This window comes from Engystomops pustulosus, chromosome 1 (assembly GCF_040894005.1).
Source record: "Engystomops pustulosus chromosome 1, aEngPut4.maternal, whole genome shotgun sequence".
In the NCBI taxonomy this organism is placed as follows: domain Eukaryota; kingdom Metazoa; phylum Chordata; class Amphibia; order Anura; family Leptodactylidae; genus Engystomops; species Engystomops pustulosus.
Genome location: NC_092411.1, coordinates 103,411,083 through 103,425,469, shown reverse-complemented (window position 1 = coordinate 103,425,469; position 14,387 = coordinate 103,411,083). Strand labels below are relative to the sequence as shown.

At 40.4% G+C, this 14,387-nt stretch overlaps 1 protein-coding gene across 1 annotated transcript in view; it reads right to left on the bottom strand.

Moving 5' to 3' along the window:
* The window catches only part of LOC140118633 (twisted gastrulation protein homolog 1-A-like), a 15,775-nt gene extending 1,388 nt beyond the window's left edge, over positions 1-14,387 (bottom strand). The window contains exons 1-4 of the mRNA XM_072136813.1: positions 14,376-14,387; positions 9,009-9,128; positions 5,571-5,670; positions 5,225-5,434 (exon numbers count right to left, since the gene is read on the bottom strand). Coding sequence (XP_071992914.1) covers positions 5,225-5,434; positions 5,571-5,670; positions 9,009-9,128; positions 14,376-14,387 — 442 coding nt within the window. The remainder of the gene's footprint in view (positions 1-5,224; positions 5,435-5,570; positions 5,671-9,008; positions 9,129-14,375) is intronic.

Here is a 14,387-nt window from a genome sequence, read left to right as displayed (position 1 = left end):
CCTAGGTGTCAGAATGTGGGTGACACCAGTAGCAGTCCAAGGCCCCCTAGTAACCATATAAAAGGTGCATTGGCAGTCATTAAGGGGTTCAAAATGCTTACCTGTCTGTCTTCTTTTATATGCACTTCTAGTTTGACAGAGAAGACATATGGAAACTGCACAGTGTGAAACTGTAGCAGTTGTGATGTGAGAGACTGGATTGCAGTTATTTATTGAAGCTCTTTCTTCTCAGATCATGTGTGTTTGATGAGTAATTCAGAAGCTGTTTTATCATAACACTTAGTAAATGGATCAGAATAAAGATTTATATGGTGCACTTTTTTTGAAACAAGCAGTCTCTCGATACTAATGCACTCTGAGATGTTGGCACTAGATCATAATAATATTTCATGCATTATTAAACAGTAAATGTCAGCAATTGTGGTGAGAGAAAGTGTAGTATTGGCAGTCATTGCTTTCTGGTTGCATTTTAGTAGACACCATTGATAGGGCACTTTCAATTGACAGTTCAGGTTGGATATTTGCAGGGGTGCACAGAGATTACACAAAAACCCACCAGCTACTCTAAACAGACACATTCATCTCTAATGGAATTGTATACTTAATAAAATGTCTGCTCTCTTGCAGAAACATCATCTTCATAATATTGTTTATCTGGAGCATCTTTTCTTAATTCTTACATCTTTTCTTAAAGGTATTTCAGTATCAATCCAGTTATTTAATTGGTCCTCTTTAAAGAATTGTTATTAAAAATAATACATTTTCTAGTAAATTTTTCTAGTTGCTGCAATGTAAGTATTTTTCTTGCTCATCATACTTCTGAATAACATTGATATTTTCTATTGCCCGGCTTACACAGTGTAGTGTTTTATATTAGCCTTTTTCAGCCAAAACAAAAAATTTATGCAAAAAAAAAAGGGAACCTGTCACCTCCATACAGCCAAATAAGCCTTTAAGAATTCCTTATTCATGGATGTGTGTGAATGAATTCTGTACATATGAACGTTGCTGAAAAAATACTTTTATTCCTTCTATGGTAGGCGAGATATCCAGTTACAGAGGCGGGGGAGCTCAGTTATAGAGTCAATCTACACCCCACCTCCTCCGGACTGCTCAACCTCAGACCGCTACCACTCCTATCCCCCTCAGCTCCATGTCACAGAATGCTTAGCGATTTATGCGCCAGTACAGTGCCGCCCTGTGTGTCCCCAGCCGGCCCTAAAGAGGGCACTACGAATGCGCCGATACTATGCACAGCACTGCCGGAAGTATGAGCTAGCCGACAGTGCCTGCGAGGTGCCCTCTGTGGAGTCTGCTGAGGACACACATGGCGACACTGTACTGGCAGGTGCACTGCGCATGATCCGTAAAACACTAAGGATTCTGTGATGTGGAGCTGAGGAGAGGATAAGAGGGGTAGTGGTCTGAGGCTGAGCGTTAGGCGGGGTTTAGCTTGACTTTATAACTGAGCTACCCCGCCTCTGTGACTAGGTATCTGGTCTACCATAGAAGGAATAAAAGTATTTTTTTTTTCAGCAACATTTACACCTACAGAATTAATTCACACAACTATTGAACGCATGTACAGTCATTAATAAAGTACTTTTTAAGGCTTATGGGGCTTTATGGAGGTGACAGGTTCCCTTTAAACTGTTAAACCATTTTTTAAATTGTGCAGGTAATAAAAGTAAACGTTTCTATTTTCTATTTAAAGATATATATATATATTTTGTACCATTTTTGCTTTCCCTTTTTCCCTAGAGTAAGAAAAGTATGTGAGAGCTGTACTGAAGTCTACACAACAGATTAATTAGGAGAGAGACATAGAGATATTGTCCCAAGTATATAAGTTTTCTAGCTGATAGGTCGAGGTTCCAGCAGTCGGACCCTTACCAATCAAGAGAAAGTTTATCCCACTAGCACGAATAGCTGAGCATTCATTCTATGTTCATTCTTTCAGTCTATGGGAGCAGTAGGTGATAGCCAAGCAGTGTGCTCGGCTAGTTCCTTCATTCCCATACAATTGAATGGAGCGAAAGCTAGTTAGATAGGGAATAACCAGGGCCTCATTGTAGGGGGTCTGGGGCGCGCGCCCCGGGGCCCCCATTACTTTGCCCTTAAAGGGGCCCTCACCAAATGTCGACAATAAGTTCCCTGCTCTGCCATTAGACAATCAGAAGGTTAACCAAGATGGCGGCACCCTGCCACTGGCGCAGTGTGTGATGTCACTGCGCCGCAATCTTGGTACACCTCCGAGGGACGCTGCAAGGGAAGAAGATGAGGTCATGCGCATCAGTGGAACGGAGGAAAGTACAATTTTATAATTTTACCTTGGACTGTATATAGGTTTTATAGGGGGATTGTATATAGTTGTTATGGGAGGGGGTGTATATAGTTATTATAGGGAGACTGTATATAGTTATTATGGGGGTCTGTATATAGTTGTTATAGGTGAATTGTATATAGTTATGATGGGGGGTATGTAGTTAGCATAGGGGGACTGTATTATAGTTATTATAAAGAGCTGTATATAGTTATAGGGGGGTTGTATACATTTGTTATAGGGGGAACTATATAGTTAATGCTGCGGGACTATACATAGGCAATGTTGGGGGGGACTGTATATAATTTATGCTGGGGAGGTGCTGTATATAGTTTATGCTGGGGGGTGCATATAGTGATCACTGAGGGGCTGTATATAGCGATTACTGGGGGCGGTATATAGTGATTGCTAGGGGAACTGTATACCGTGATTGCCAGGGGAACTGTATACAGTGATTGCCGGGGGAACTGTATACAGTGATTGCCGGCGGAACTGTATACAGTGATTGCCGGGGGAACTGTATACAGTGATTGCCGGCGGAACTGTATACAGTGATTGCCGGGGGAACTGTATACAGTGATTGCCGGGGGAACTGTATACAGTGATTGCCGGGGGAACTGTATACAGTGATTGCTGGGGAAAACTGTATACAGTGATTGCTGGGGGGAACTGTATACAATGATTGCTAGGGGGGTACTGTATACAGTGATTGCTGGGGTGAACTGTATACAGTGATTGCTGGGGAAACTGTATACAGTGATTGCTGGGTGAACTATATATAGTGATAGCTGGGGGGGCTGTATATAGTGATTAGTGGGGGCTTTATATAGTGGTTACTGGGGGCTGTATATAGTGATTACTGGGGGCTGCATATAATTATTTCTGGGGGCTGTATATAGTGATTACTAGGGAGGCCGATTATAGTTATTGCTCTACTCTGTCTGGACTACATTCAATGGGGGCCCCCACCAACCTTAATCCGGCCCTGTGAATAACTTATATATTTGGGAAATGCCTTTAACTCCCAAGTTTACACCACCATTACTCTTTTCCATTATTAACCCCTTAACGCTCTGCGCCGTAGCTCTACGGCGCAGAGGTATAAGGGATGTATGAAGAGGGCTCACGGGCTGAGTCCTCTTCATACAAAGGTGGGGGTTTTTGCATATTGCACAAAACCCCCACCGCTAATAACCGCGGTCGGTGCTTGCACCGATCGCGGCTATTAACCCCTTCAACGCCGCCGGCAAAGTCGCCGGCGGCGTTTAAAAGGCGGCGGCGCGCGGGCGCCGCCATCTTTTTTCTGATCGCCACGCCCCCGAACGTCATCGGGGGGCGGCGATCGGTTGCCATGATAGCCTCGTGTCTTCTTTTGACACGAGGCTATCTGGCAGCTGCAGATTCGTTACAATGAGCCAGTGGCTCATTGTAATGAATCATATGCAAAAACTCCATATACTGCAATACAGAAGTATTGCAGTATATGGTAGGAGCGATCTGACCATCTAGGGTTAATGTACCCTAGATGGTCTAAAAGATAGTGAAAAAAAAAAGTTTAAAAAATAAAAAAAATTAATAAAATATTAAAAGTTCAAATCACCCCCCTTTCCCTAGAACGGATATAAAACATAATAAACAGTAAAAATCACAAACATATTAGGTATCACCGCGTCCCAAAATGCCCGATCTATCAAAATATAAAAACGGTTACAGGCGGCGGTGACCTCCGGGGCGGGAAATGGCGCCCAAATGTCCGAAATGCGACTTTTACACCTTTTTACATAACATAAAAAATGAAATAAAAAATGATCAAAATGTCGCACAGACCTCAAAATGGTAGCAATGAAAACGTCGCCTCATTTCGCAAAAAATTACCCCTCACACATCTCTGTGCGCCAAAGTATGAAAAAGTTATTAGCGTCAGAAGATGGCAAAAAATTTTTTTCCTTTTTTGTACACATTCGTTTAATTTTTGAAAATGTATTAAAACACAATAAAACCTATATAAATTTGGTATCACCGCGATCGCACCGAACCAAAGAATAAAGTAGGCGTGTTATTTGGAGCGAAGAGTGAAAGTCGTAAAAACTGAGCCCACAAGAACGTGACGTGCGTTTTTTTTTCAATTTTTCCACATTTGGAATTTTTTTTCAGCTTCGCAGTACATGGCATGTTAAAATAAATAACATTACGGGAAAGTAAAATTTGTTACGCACAAAATAAGCCCTCACACACGTCTGTACACGGAAAAATGAAAAAGTTATGGATTTTTGAAGTTGGAGAGCGAGAAATGAGCCGGAAAACCCTCCGTCCTTAAGGGGTTAAAGAGAAAACGAACACCTAATACTAATAGTAAGAAGAATGCCTTACATGTACAGAAATTTCCCTTTCATACTCAAAAAAATAAATAATGACAGACAATACTAACAGTGGTGTAAACTGTGAAAAATTGCTATGGTTTTGGCAGTCTATGTATCAATCTACAGGCAAGAGAAGGAGCAGATACTCTGACTGGGATGGAGCTTTTTTATTGACTGGGTCGCAGGAACTAAACAGTGTGTGCTGGAATCCTAGGAACAGCTATATAACAACTCTCTTTCCAGGAAAGGGCTAAACAAACTTTTTTGGGGGTGTTGATTTTTCTAGAAACTTAAGCAACTTCCCTTATTAATTTGTTGTCTGTGTGGGTACAGAGGGAAAGCTTATTTAGATACAATGATAAATGCAGGAAGAAAGAAAGAGATGATTGGTCAAAAATTATTTATAATGTATGTTACAAAGTTTATGTTTAGAACCTAAAAAATTGGTAACGCTTCGGCGGCACAAATAAAATTGGTTCTAGCTGAAAAATACTTTCATTGGAAAAAAACACTTTGAAGACATTCATTGTCCACAATATACCTGTGTGTGCACCAAGCAGGATATGATCCAGGTGAGATTGCTGGCTGAGCTCTTTTGTGACAGGAAGGGTGTGTACGTTCCAGTCCATCGCCGCATCTCCTTGAAGTTCACTCAGGGACTGGAACAGCGAGGGCAGTGGCATAGGCAGCACCTCCAATGAACTTCTCCTGGCCGCATGCTTACGACTTCCCTTAGTTTCACTGCATAAACCTAAAATATGCAAAGAGGGTGACCATAACTACTGTAAAATCAAAACTTATTTGTTAATGCAGACTGTATAATTTAAATATCAATCTACTATATTCTAGTTTTGCAAAACTGCTTTGATGTCATATAGAGTACTTACCGACACAGCTGCAGCACTGGTCCCAGAGACTCCCGAGACACAGCATGCAGTCCTGACAACAAGGACAATCATCTTCCTTCATGTTGCACTGACAGAGCTCCTGCAGAAAGATTATTTTTATGATTATTATTCTAAGGATCATACAGCATAATACAGGACAGGTTGTTGTTGGTCCTACATTGCCTATCTGATGCATATTTTCCATGTTGAAAGATGAAAATGTTGAATAAATTTGATTGAAAATACAATGCTATGTTCTTTTTGTCTTCCTTATGTACACACACCTATGCAAGAAGATATTTTATCAAAGGATTATAACAATGGCAGACAACCTACCAGGTTATGAGGGCCATTGTTTTCATACACGTTCAATAAGAGACAAGATTCATATGTACACACATAAAGAGATTGTTTATATGCCCATATTTTGAATCTGCACTTTCCTGTAGGTGTGTCCTGATTCTGGTGCAAAGTAAGTTCCAAAGTAAGTTCATGGAGTATAAGCCGAGACCCCTAATTTTAACACAAAAAACTGGGGAAACCTTTTGACTCAAATATAAGCCTAGTATATAATATACCAACTCATGCCCCCAGTATATAGCCAGAAGCTCCTTGCTCACAGTATATAGACAGCCAGCTCATGCCCCCATTATACAGCCATTCCCTTTGCCCCCAGTATACAGCCAGCCCATTGCCCCTCAGTATATAGCCTATATAGTATGTGGCCTGCAGCCCCTACCCCCCAGTTAATGGCCTGCAGCCCCTACCCCCCAGTTAATAGCCTGCAGCCCCAGCCCCTCGTCCCACCCAGTATATAGCCTGTATGAAAACAAAAATGTGTACTCACCTTCCGATGCCCTGCCCTGGCAGGTCCTCTTCTCTTCAGCAATGACCGGCATTGGCTCTGTGTCGGTGTGTGGTCATAGCGTGTGCCAATGGCTGCGCACACACTAGAGTTTCTGCAAATGTCTGTCATCATGATGGGTGCAACAGACTGCACACGGAGCCGAGGGCGGACGTCGCTGGAAAAAAGAGAACCTGTGTGTGTGTGTGGAGGGGGGGGAGGGGCGGTCGGAAGGTGAGTAGACTTTTCTTCTTGACTTCAGCATAAGCACGAGTTAGGGTTTTTCATCACATTTTTAGTGCTTAAAAACTTGGCTTATCCCTGAGTATATATGGCAAGTATACAAAATTTACAAATAAACAAAAAACCTACATATTTGGTATTGCTGAGTCTGTAACAATGTGTGTAATTTAACAAAATCGTTATTAGACCTGCACAGTGAATGACGGAAAAAAACTCCCAAAAAACACTCCCAAAAAAAGATACTGTATATACTTGAGTATAAGCCGACCCGAGTATAACCCGAGGCCCCTAATTTTGACACAAAAAAAAAAAAAAAATAAAATTGGAAAAATATAGTCACTCGAGTATAAGCCGAGGGTGGGAAAAGCATTGGTCACAGCCCCCCCAATATATAGCCTGCCAGCCCACTGGAGTATATAGCCTGCCAGTCCCCTGTAGTATATAGCCAGCCAGTTCCTGTAGTATATAGCCTGCCAGCTCCCTGGAGTATATAGCCTGCCTGCCCCCTCAAGTATATAGCCTGTCTGCCTGCCCCCTCAAGTATATATCCTGCCTGCCCCCTCGAGTATATAGCCTGCCAGCCCCCTCGAGTATATAGTCTGCCAGCCCCCTCAAGTATATAGCCTGCCAGCCCCCTCAAGTATATAGCCTGCCTGCCTCCTCAAGTATATAGCCTGCCTGCCTGCCTCCTCAAGTATATATCTTGCCTGCCCCCTCGAGTATATAGCCTGCCTGCCCCCTCGAGTATATAGCCTGCCAGCCCCCTCAAGTATATAGCCTGCCAGCCCCTCCCGGTCCGTCGCAGGCACCATGACGTCAACCGCAAGCTGACATCATAGTGTGTGCCAATGCGGCTGAAGTCACGAAGAGTGTGACGGACCAGGACCTGATGTTGGAGCCGCTATGGAGGCTGAGGAGCGTCAGAAGGTGAGTTCACTTTTTGTATAAGCCGAGTTAGGGTTTTTCAGCACATTTTTTGTGCTGAAAAACTAGGCTTATTCTCAAGTATATATGGTAATTTTTAATTAACCTTTAAAAAATGCTCTAAAAAGTGATTTTAAAAAATGTTACCCGCATCCAAAATAAAAACACTAAAAAGAACACTTCTCGCAAAAAATTTGCCTTTAACCATATTTGTCAGCTGGAAAATAAAAAAGTTATGCATTTGAAAAGATGGTGATGCTAAAATTAATAAGATTTTTTCCAAATTACTTTTTATTCAGTAAAATTGGGGGAAAATTTTTTAAAATCTATATAGATATGGTATTTTCATAATCATGGTGACCCGTAGAATAAAACTAATATACTATTTTTTTGGTATTGTGAAAAAAAAAATCTTCCTAAAAATTCCACCACCAACAAAGAGTTAATAAAATTAACTATAGCTATAACTATAAATTAGCTATAGATTCCCCAAAATTATATACCAGAAAAGCCCTTATATATGCACATAAAAAAAAAAAGAGAAAAAAAAATTATAGCCTGTGCAACATGCAAATCTTCTCTGGATAGCGCTCCTTCCATTCTATGCCCGGTCATGTACCCATACAGAAGTTTACCACCACTTATGGGGTATCGGCACTCTCAGGAGAAGTTGGGTATCAAACTTCGTGGAGCCATTTTTTATTTAATCCATTGCAAATGTTTACCACACAAAATGAATGTATTGTCCAAAAATATAACAATTTTTAGACTGCACCTCCATTTTATTTAAACCCCTATAAAACACCTAAAGGGTTAACAAAATTCTAGTGTTTCTTCATACGTTTGTGTATGTATATTCTATAATGGGGTAATTTACGAGTCTACCTATTATTTAGGCCTCTCACAGTCAATTGAAAGTTGAGCAGGTCCCTATAAATACAGGTTTTGGTGATTTTCCAAAAGATGTGAAAAATAGCACCCAATTTCTGAGCCTGATAACATTCTAGTATAATACGTGGAATCTTAAAAAAACATCCAACATAAAGCAGATTTTTGGGAAATGTAAGATATGAATTTATTTGGGTGCAATGACTATCTCCATCAAAAGTAGAGAATTTAGAACTTTGAAAATAAAGAATTTTTCTGATTTTTTCCCCAAATTTCTATTGTTTTAATAACTAAACACAAAAGATATCATCCAAATTTTTAAACTAATTTGAAGTACAATGTGTCACGAGAAAACAATCTAAAAATCCCCTGGATATGTTAAAGTGTTCCAAAGCTATAACCACTTATAGTGACACAGGGCAGATTTGAAAAATGGCTCTATGTCCTAGAGGCCAAAATAGGTGTCCTGAAGGGGGAATCTGGTAAATCGGGCAGAAAACTACCGGACCCAGCAGTTCATTCCTCCCTTAATATCTTACCTGTAAGAGACATTTGCTCACATCACTTGCACAAAGAGCTTTGTTGCAACCAGCTACAGATGAAATCAAAGTGCAGTACATTGTAGCCAACATAAGTCCTGCCAGATGCCATCTGTGTACCTGTGGAATGTATAATAATTAATAGCAAATAATAACCATAAATGGGTATATCCATATACATACCTATAAATGTTCTAAATAAAAATCAAAGATTATTACGGTATATCATACTACGTGCCTCAATGCTGAGTATTGACACATATACAGATGCATTGGACCACATGCAGATGACTCATATTATGCCCTCAAATGTTCATCCAAGATTCTGATTCATCAAAGGATCGGAACAATAAGCGTTCATGTTTTCCAGACTCACAGATACTAATGGAAAATGTTCTGTTTGTATCGATCATTAATGACTTATTGTGGTAAATGATGACAGATAGAACTGGAAAGATTTTTGTTTGCGTGCATCAACCTGGATTCAGTTGCCCAACAAAAACATAAACCATAAGACCATATTTAGAACACAGCTGTGATAGGGAAAATGCCCCAATCATTTCCTCAAGCTCACTATCTGTCTCCATAGAAACATTAAAAAGTCCAAAACACAACATTTTGTTGAAAAAGGGGAGACAGTTACACTTACAATAGATTATCAGCGTACTAGTATTCATGAGTGGCAGTAATTGTGATATTTTACTTAGTAGGAAAAGATGTGGACTCATTCATATCATTTTTTTTTTTAATCCTGAACAATCCCTTTTAAAACAAAATTGTATAAATAGTGCAGATGATAATAGTAAACTTTGTAATATACTTTATTATAGAAATCTGTTTTCTGTTACTCTTTTTCCGCTGCCTTTTTTTTTGTTTTTTAACTGCTTTATGCCACATGGCGAGAATGCTCATCCTAATTAGCTGAGAGTTGTTACATTAGGGCAAGAATGCTCGGGCTGATGATCAGGCTGGCACTGTGAGAGTTATACACAGCGAAGATTGGTCTGTGCAGCGCGGTCTACTCCTTAAAGGGGTATTCCCATCTGGGCATTTACATTTAATTGGATTCATTTGCCAAATGTAAACATTTTTTCAATTGGATGTTGTTAAAAAAATGTTCCTGTGTGAAGATAATTTCTCATTAATGTTGCCATGTTGTCCCTTAGAAACTATATAGCTTCCTCGGATATGCCCCTATGTACAAGAATACAACTACTATAATACTGCCCCCTACATACAAGAATATAACTCCTATAATACTGCCCCCTATGTACAAGAATATAACTACTATAATACTGCCCCCTATGTACAAGAATATAACTACTATAATACTGCCCCCTATGTACAAGAATGTAACTACTATAATACTGCCCCCTATGTACAGGAATATAATTACTATAATACTGCCCCTATGTACAAGAATATAACTACTATAACACTGCACCCTATGTACAAGAATATAACTACTATAATACTGCCCCCTATGTACAAGACTATAACTACTATAATACTGCCCCTATGAACAAGAATATAACTACTATAATACTGCCCCTATGTACAGGAATATAACTACTATAATACTGCCCCCTATGTACAAGAATATACCTACTATAATACTGCCCCTATGTACAAGAATATAACTACTATAATACTGCCCCATATGTACAACAATATAACTACTATAATACTGCCCTCCTATGTACAAGAATATACAGTGAACTCTGTAAATGATTTATTTCAAAAACAAGTGGCGGAATAGAGGTTTTATTCTGCTCCCCCACAAGAAACAGATAACACATTTTTATAATTACACTATTTTTACCCTAAAAATGATCCCATTGGAAATAAAAACAATCCCTCATATGCCCTTGTCAGATAAAAAGAGTTTAGCATAGAAAAATAAAAAAAATCACAGAACTGTCTCCATTTTCTTTAAAGGGGTTGGCCACTTCACCTCATGTTTTTGTAATGTTTGTGTACTTGTTGGGGGACAGGATATTAGGTAATTTACCAATATACACCTAATTAACAATTCTATTAACAATCCTTTACTGATAGGTTAATTGAAGCCTCCAGTCACACCTCATCAGCCAGACATTCCTGACCATAAAATTACTGCACTTGCCAGGACCTTAATCTTATATGCATGAATATTATTATAAAAGTCCCCACATAACTGTAAATATAAATGGTATATGTTCGTTATGCATATGCCTGTTTTCTGCAGAATACATGCGTGTAAAACTGGCAATAAAACAGACCAGTGATTTGGGCTGGAGGCACACATATGCATGTTTGGTGCAGATTGGTCAGCTGTGGTTAAAAAAGCAATGGGAGTAATAAAAGAAGGGATTTTCCTGTTTAATCCACCCTTTGCTCTTAGGGTGCTGTCACACGCAGCTTTAGCTCTGGTTAGAAACTGAATCAAAGCAGCCCGATCGCATATGGAAAACGCATGTAATCAGTAAATAGCATCCGTTGTCTTGTATTGATTAAATGCAAGACACCGGGTGCCAGTTACTGATTGCTTGCATTTTCATAGTAAAATAAAAGTCATGGTCCTATGGGTGCTGTCATGTTCACATTTTGATTCCGTTTATTAACGGAATCAAAATGCACTGGACCTGACCAATTGCTTATGCATATGAATGCAAACACATAAGATCAACATTCGCCACCTGTTGTCTTATAATGTCTAATATATGTGATTGGCCGCGGCCCGGCACATCATGTTTTGATTTAGTTACAAAACGCGAAAATGTGACAGCACCCTTAGGGTGAAGACACACATGGCGTTTTTAGGCAGTTTTTGGGCCGTTTTTAGTTAGTGCGTTTTCAGATCGTTGAAAACGCATGCGTTTTTGACAGGTTTGACCAATTATCTTGATTCAAACTGGTCAAAAACGGCCCAAAAACGGCCTAAAAACGCCATGTGTGTCTTCACCCTTAGGGTGATGGCAGACGTGCCGTCTTGGCTGCGTTTGAAAACGCAAGCGCAGACCAAGCCGCGCCCACCGGGGCGGGCCGCGGCTCGATCGCATTGACGTTTCTATGGAAACGCCTGCAATCGGGAATGAGGCGCCGGTGTTTTGCATTAAATTAACACAAAACACCGGCAGCTCGTTCCCGATCGCAGGCGTTACCATAGAAACGCCGATGCGATTGGGTCGGGGCCCGCTCCGGTGGGTGCGGCTTGGTCTGCGCTTGCGTTTTCAAATGCAGCCAAGACGGCACGTCTGCCATCACCCTTAGGCCCGTTCCACACTTGTGAGTGTGATGCGATGAACTCGCATTACACTCACAAGCATGCTGCTCGGATCGCACGGCCCGAAATGACCTGCTGAGTTCATTCCCGGTTTGCGGCGTTCAGGCCGTGCGATCCGGGCAGCATGCATTGCGGGTGTGATGCGAGTTCATTGCATCACACTTGCAAGTGTGGAACGGTCCTTACTCACAAAAAATGCTGTGAAATTCTGCTGAAAATTTCCATGTGTATATACAGCCTTCTGGTGTGTCCACACGTGGCGTTTGCTTTGCGTTTACAAACACAATGAAACTGCCTGGGGCCAGACATTGGGCCGAACTCATATGCATTTCCATTGGAACGCTTGAGATCGCTGACCACCGTAAATGCGGTACGTGGCCGTTTTTTTTCTTCAGTGTTCTCTAGTTTGCTTTCATTCTACCAGGAAGACTGCTTAACAGTGAAGTCCTAAAAGACAACAGCAGTGTGAACACAGGCTTAGGGTGGTGGCACATTTGCCATTTTGAACCCGTTTTTGGGCCCTTTAAAGCAGTCCGTTAAAAAAACGCATGCATTTTTGACCGTTTTTCCCAATTATCTTAATTAAGATAATTGGGAAATGGACAAAAACGGAAGTGTTTTCAGAAAACGTATGTGTTTAATGGACTACTTAAAAACGTCCCAAAAACGAGTTCAAAACACCACGTGTGCCACCACCCTTAGGCCCCTTGCACAAGAATTTTTTTTTTCAGCCGTGTGCTATCAACACAGTACCATTTTAATACGGGTAGCAAACAGCCATATTCACTTAAATGGACAACACAGTCATCCATGTGAATGGTGTATTGCCCTCCATATCGTATCAGAGCCGTATGCCAGCCCCAGCTTCCTATGGAGAGGGGAGCAGTGCTACATCCAGGTATGGCCCAGGTGAGGACACAGCCATGTGCAAGGGGCCTAAATTTGAAAACTGGATTGGCCTAGATTATGTCATGGCTATGTTATGAACATTATCCACATTGTTAATTTGAGCAGTGCTGCTTACTTTGTCCTTTGTCAATGTGACCCTTAACAATGAATAGAAGTAGATCTGATGGTACATTCCCCCTGCCTGCTTCTGCTCTACTCCTGCTCTACTCTGTATTTTAATAATTCTAGAACCTAACCTGTAATGGCCCACATTTATCAAAAGTAGTGCAAACTGGTGCACAGTCTTCACGGCACCTTCTGGCGCACCCTTCACGGCTTTAGTGGTGCACCTTTAACATACAGCGTGCAACACAATTCTGTCAAGTTGCTATATGTGGCACTCAGTCCAAATCGAACGCCCCTTTAGATGCAGAATTTGATGGTGATACAAACACTTTATAAATACATGTGCAAGCAGTTTGCATGTTCTTTAAGTCAGACAGAAAACTAGTGCAAAAAATGCCGGCCTGTGTCTATAAATCAATACAAAAACGAGTTGCATTTTTTATCATCCCGAGATGGACTTTAAATTGTAATTCATGCGTTCAAAAAAGTGGATTCAACCCGAGGCTTTTTATTTTTTTAACACCACCATGTTTGGTTTGTGAAACACTGGCTGTGTGGTGACTGTATTTCATGGATTCACTGCATGACTTCAGCGCCAAAGTGAAAACAGGATTACAGTATGATGCTGTAGTACCACCGAGATGCAGGGGCTCCTTCATGATACATAACTATGATGTGTGGAGTACCGTCCCCAAGGTAGTGAAAAAACACATGAAGAATAAGCCTTAATACTGTGATGCAGAAAACTGAACACAACAATAAGGTGCTAACCTGTGGCAGTAAAGTTATCACACTTTCACTAGGAATATTGTGGTAAAGGATATATATATATATATATATATATATATATATATATATATATATATATATATATATATGACTGGGGTCACTCCTCATCATTACAACATTTTTAACAGATATTTGATGATTTAATGATAATAATAAATAATGGATCTTTTGTGAAAAGTTCAAATATGTTTAGCATAGCTAACACGAAAACAAAAGTCATTAGAATTTCAGCCGAACCAAAGGCGCCCAATAATGAAGAAACAACCACTCAATAATCTCATCTCAGTACTGTATCTTACCTTTAAATCCAT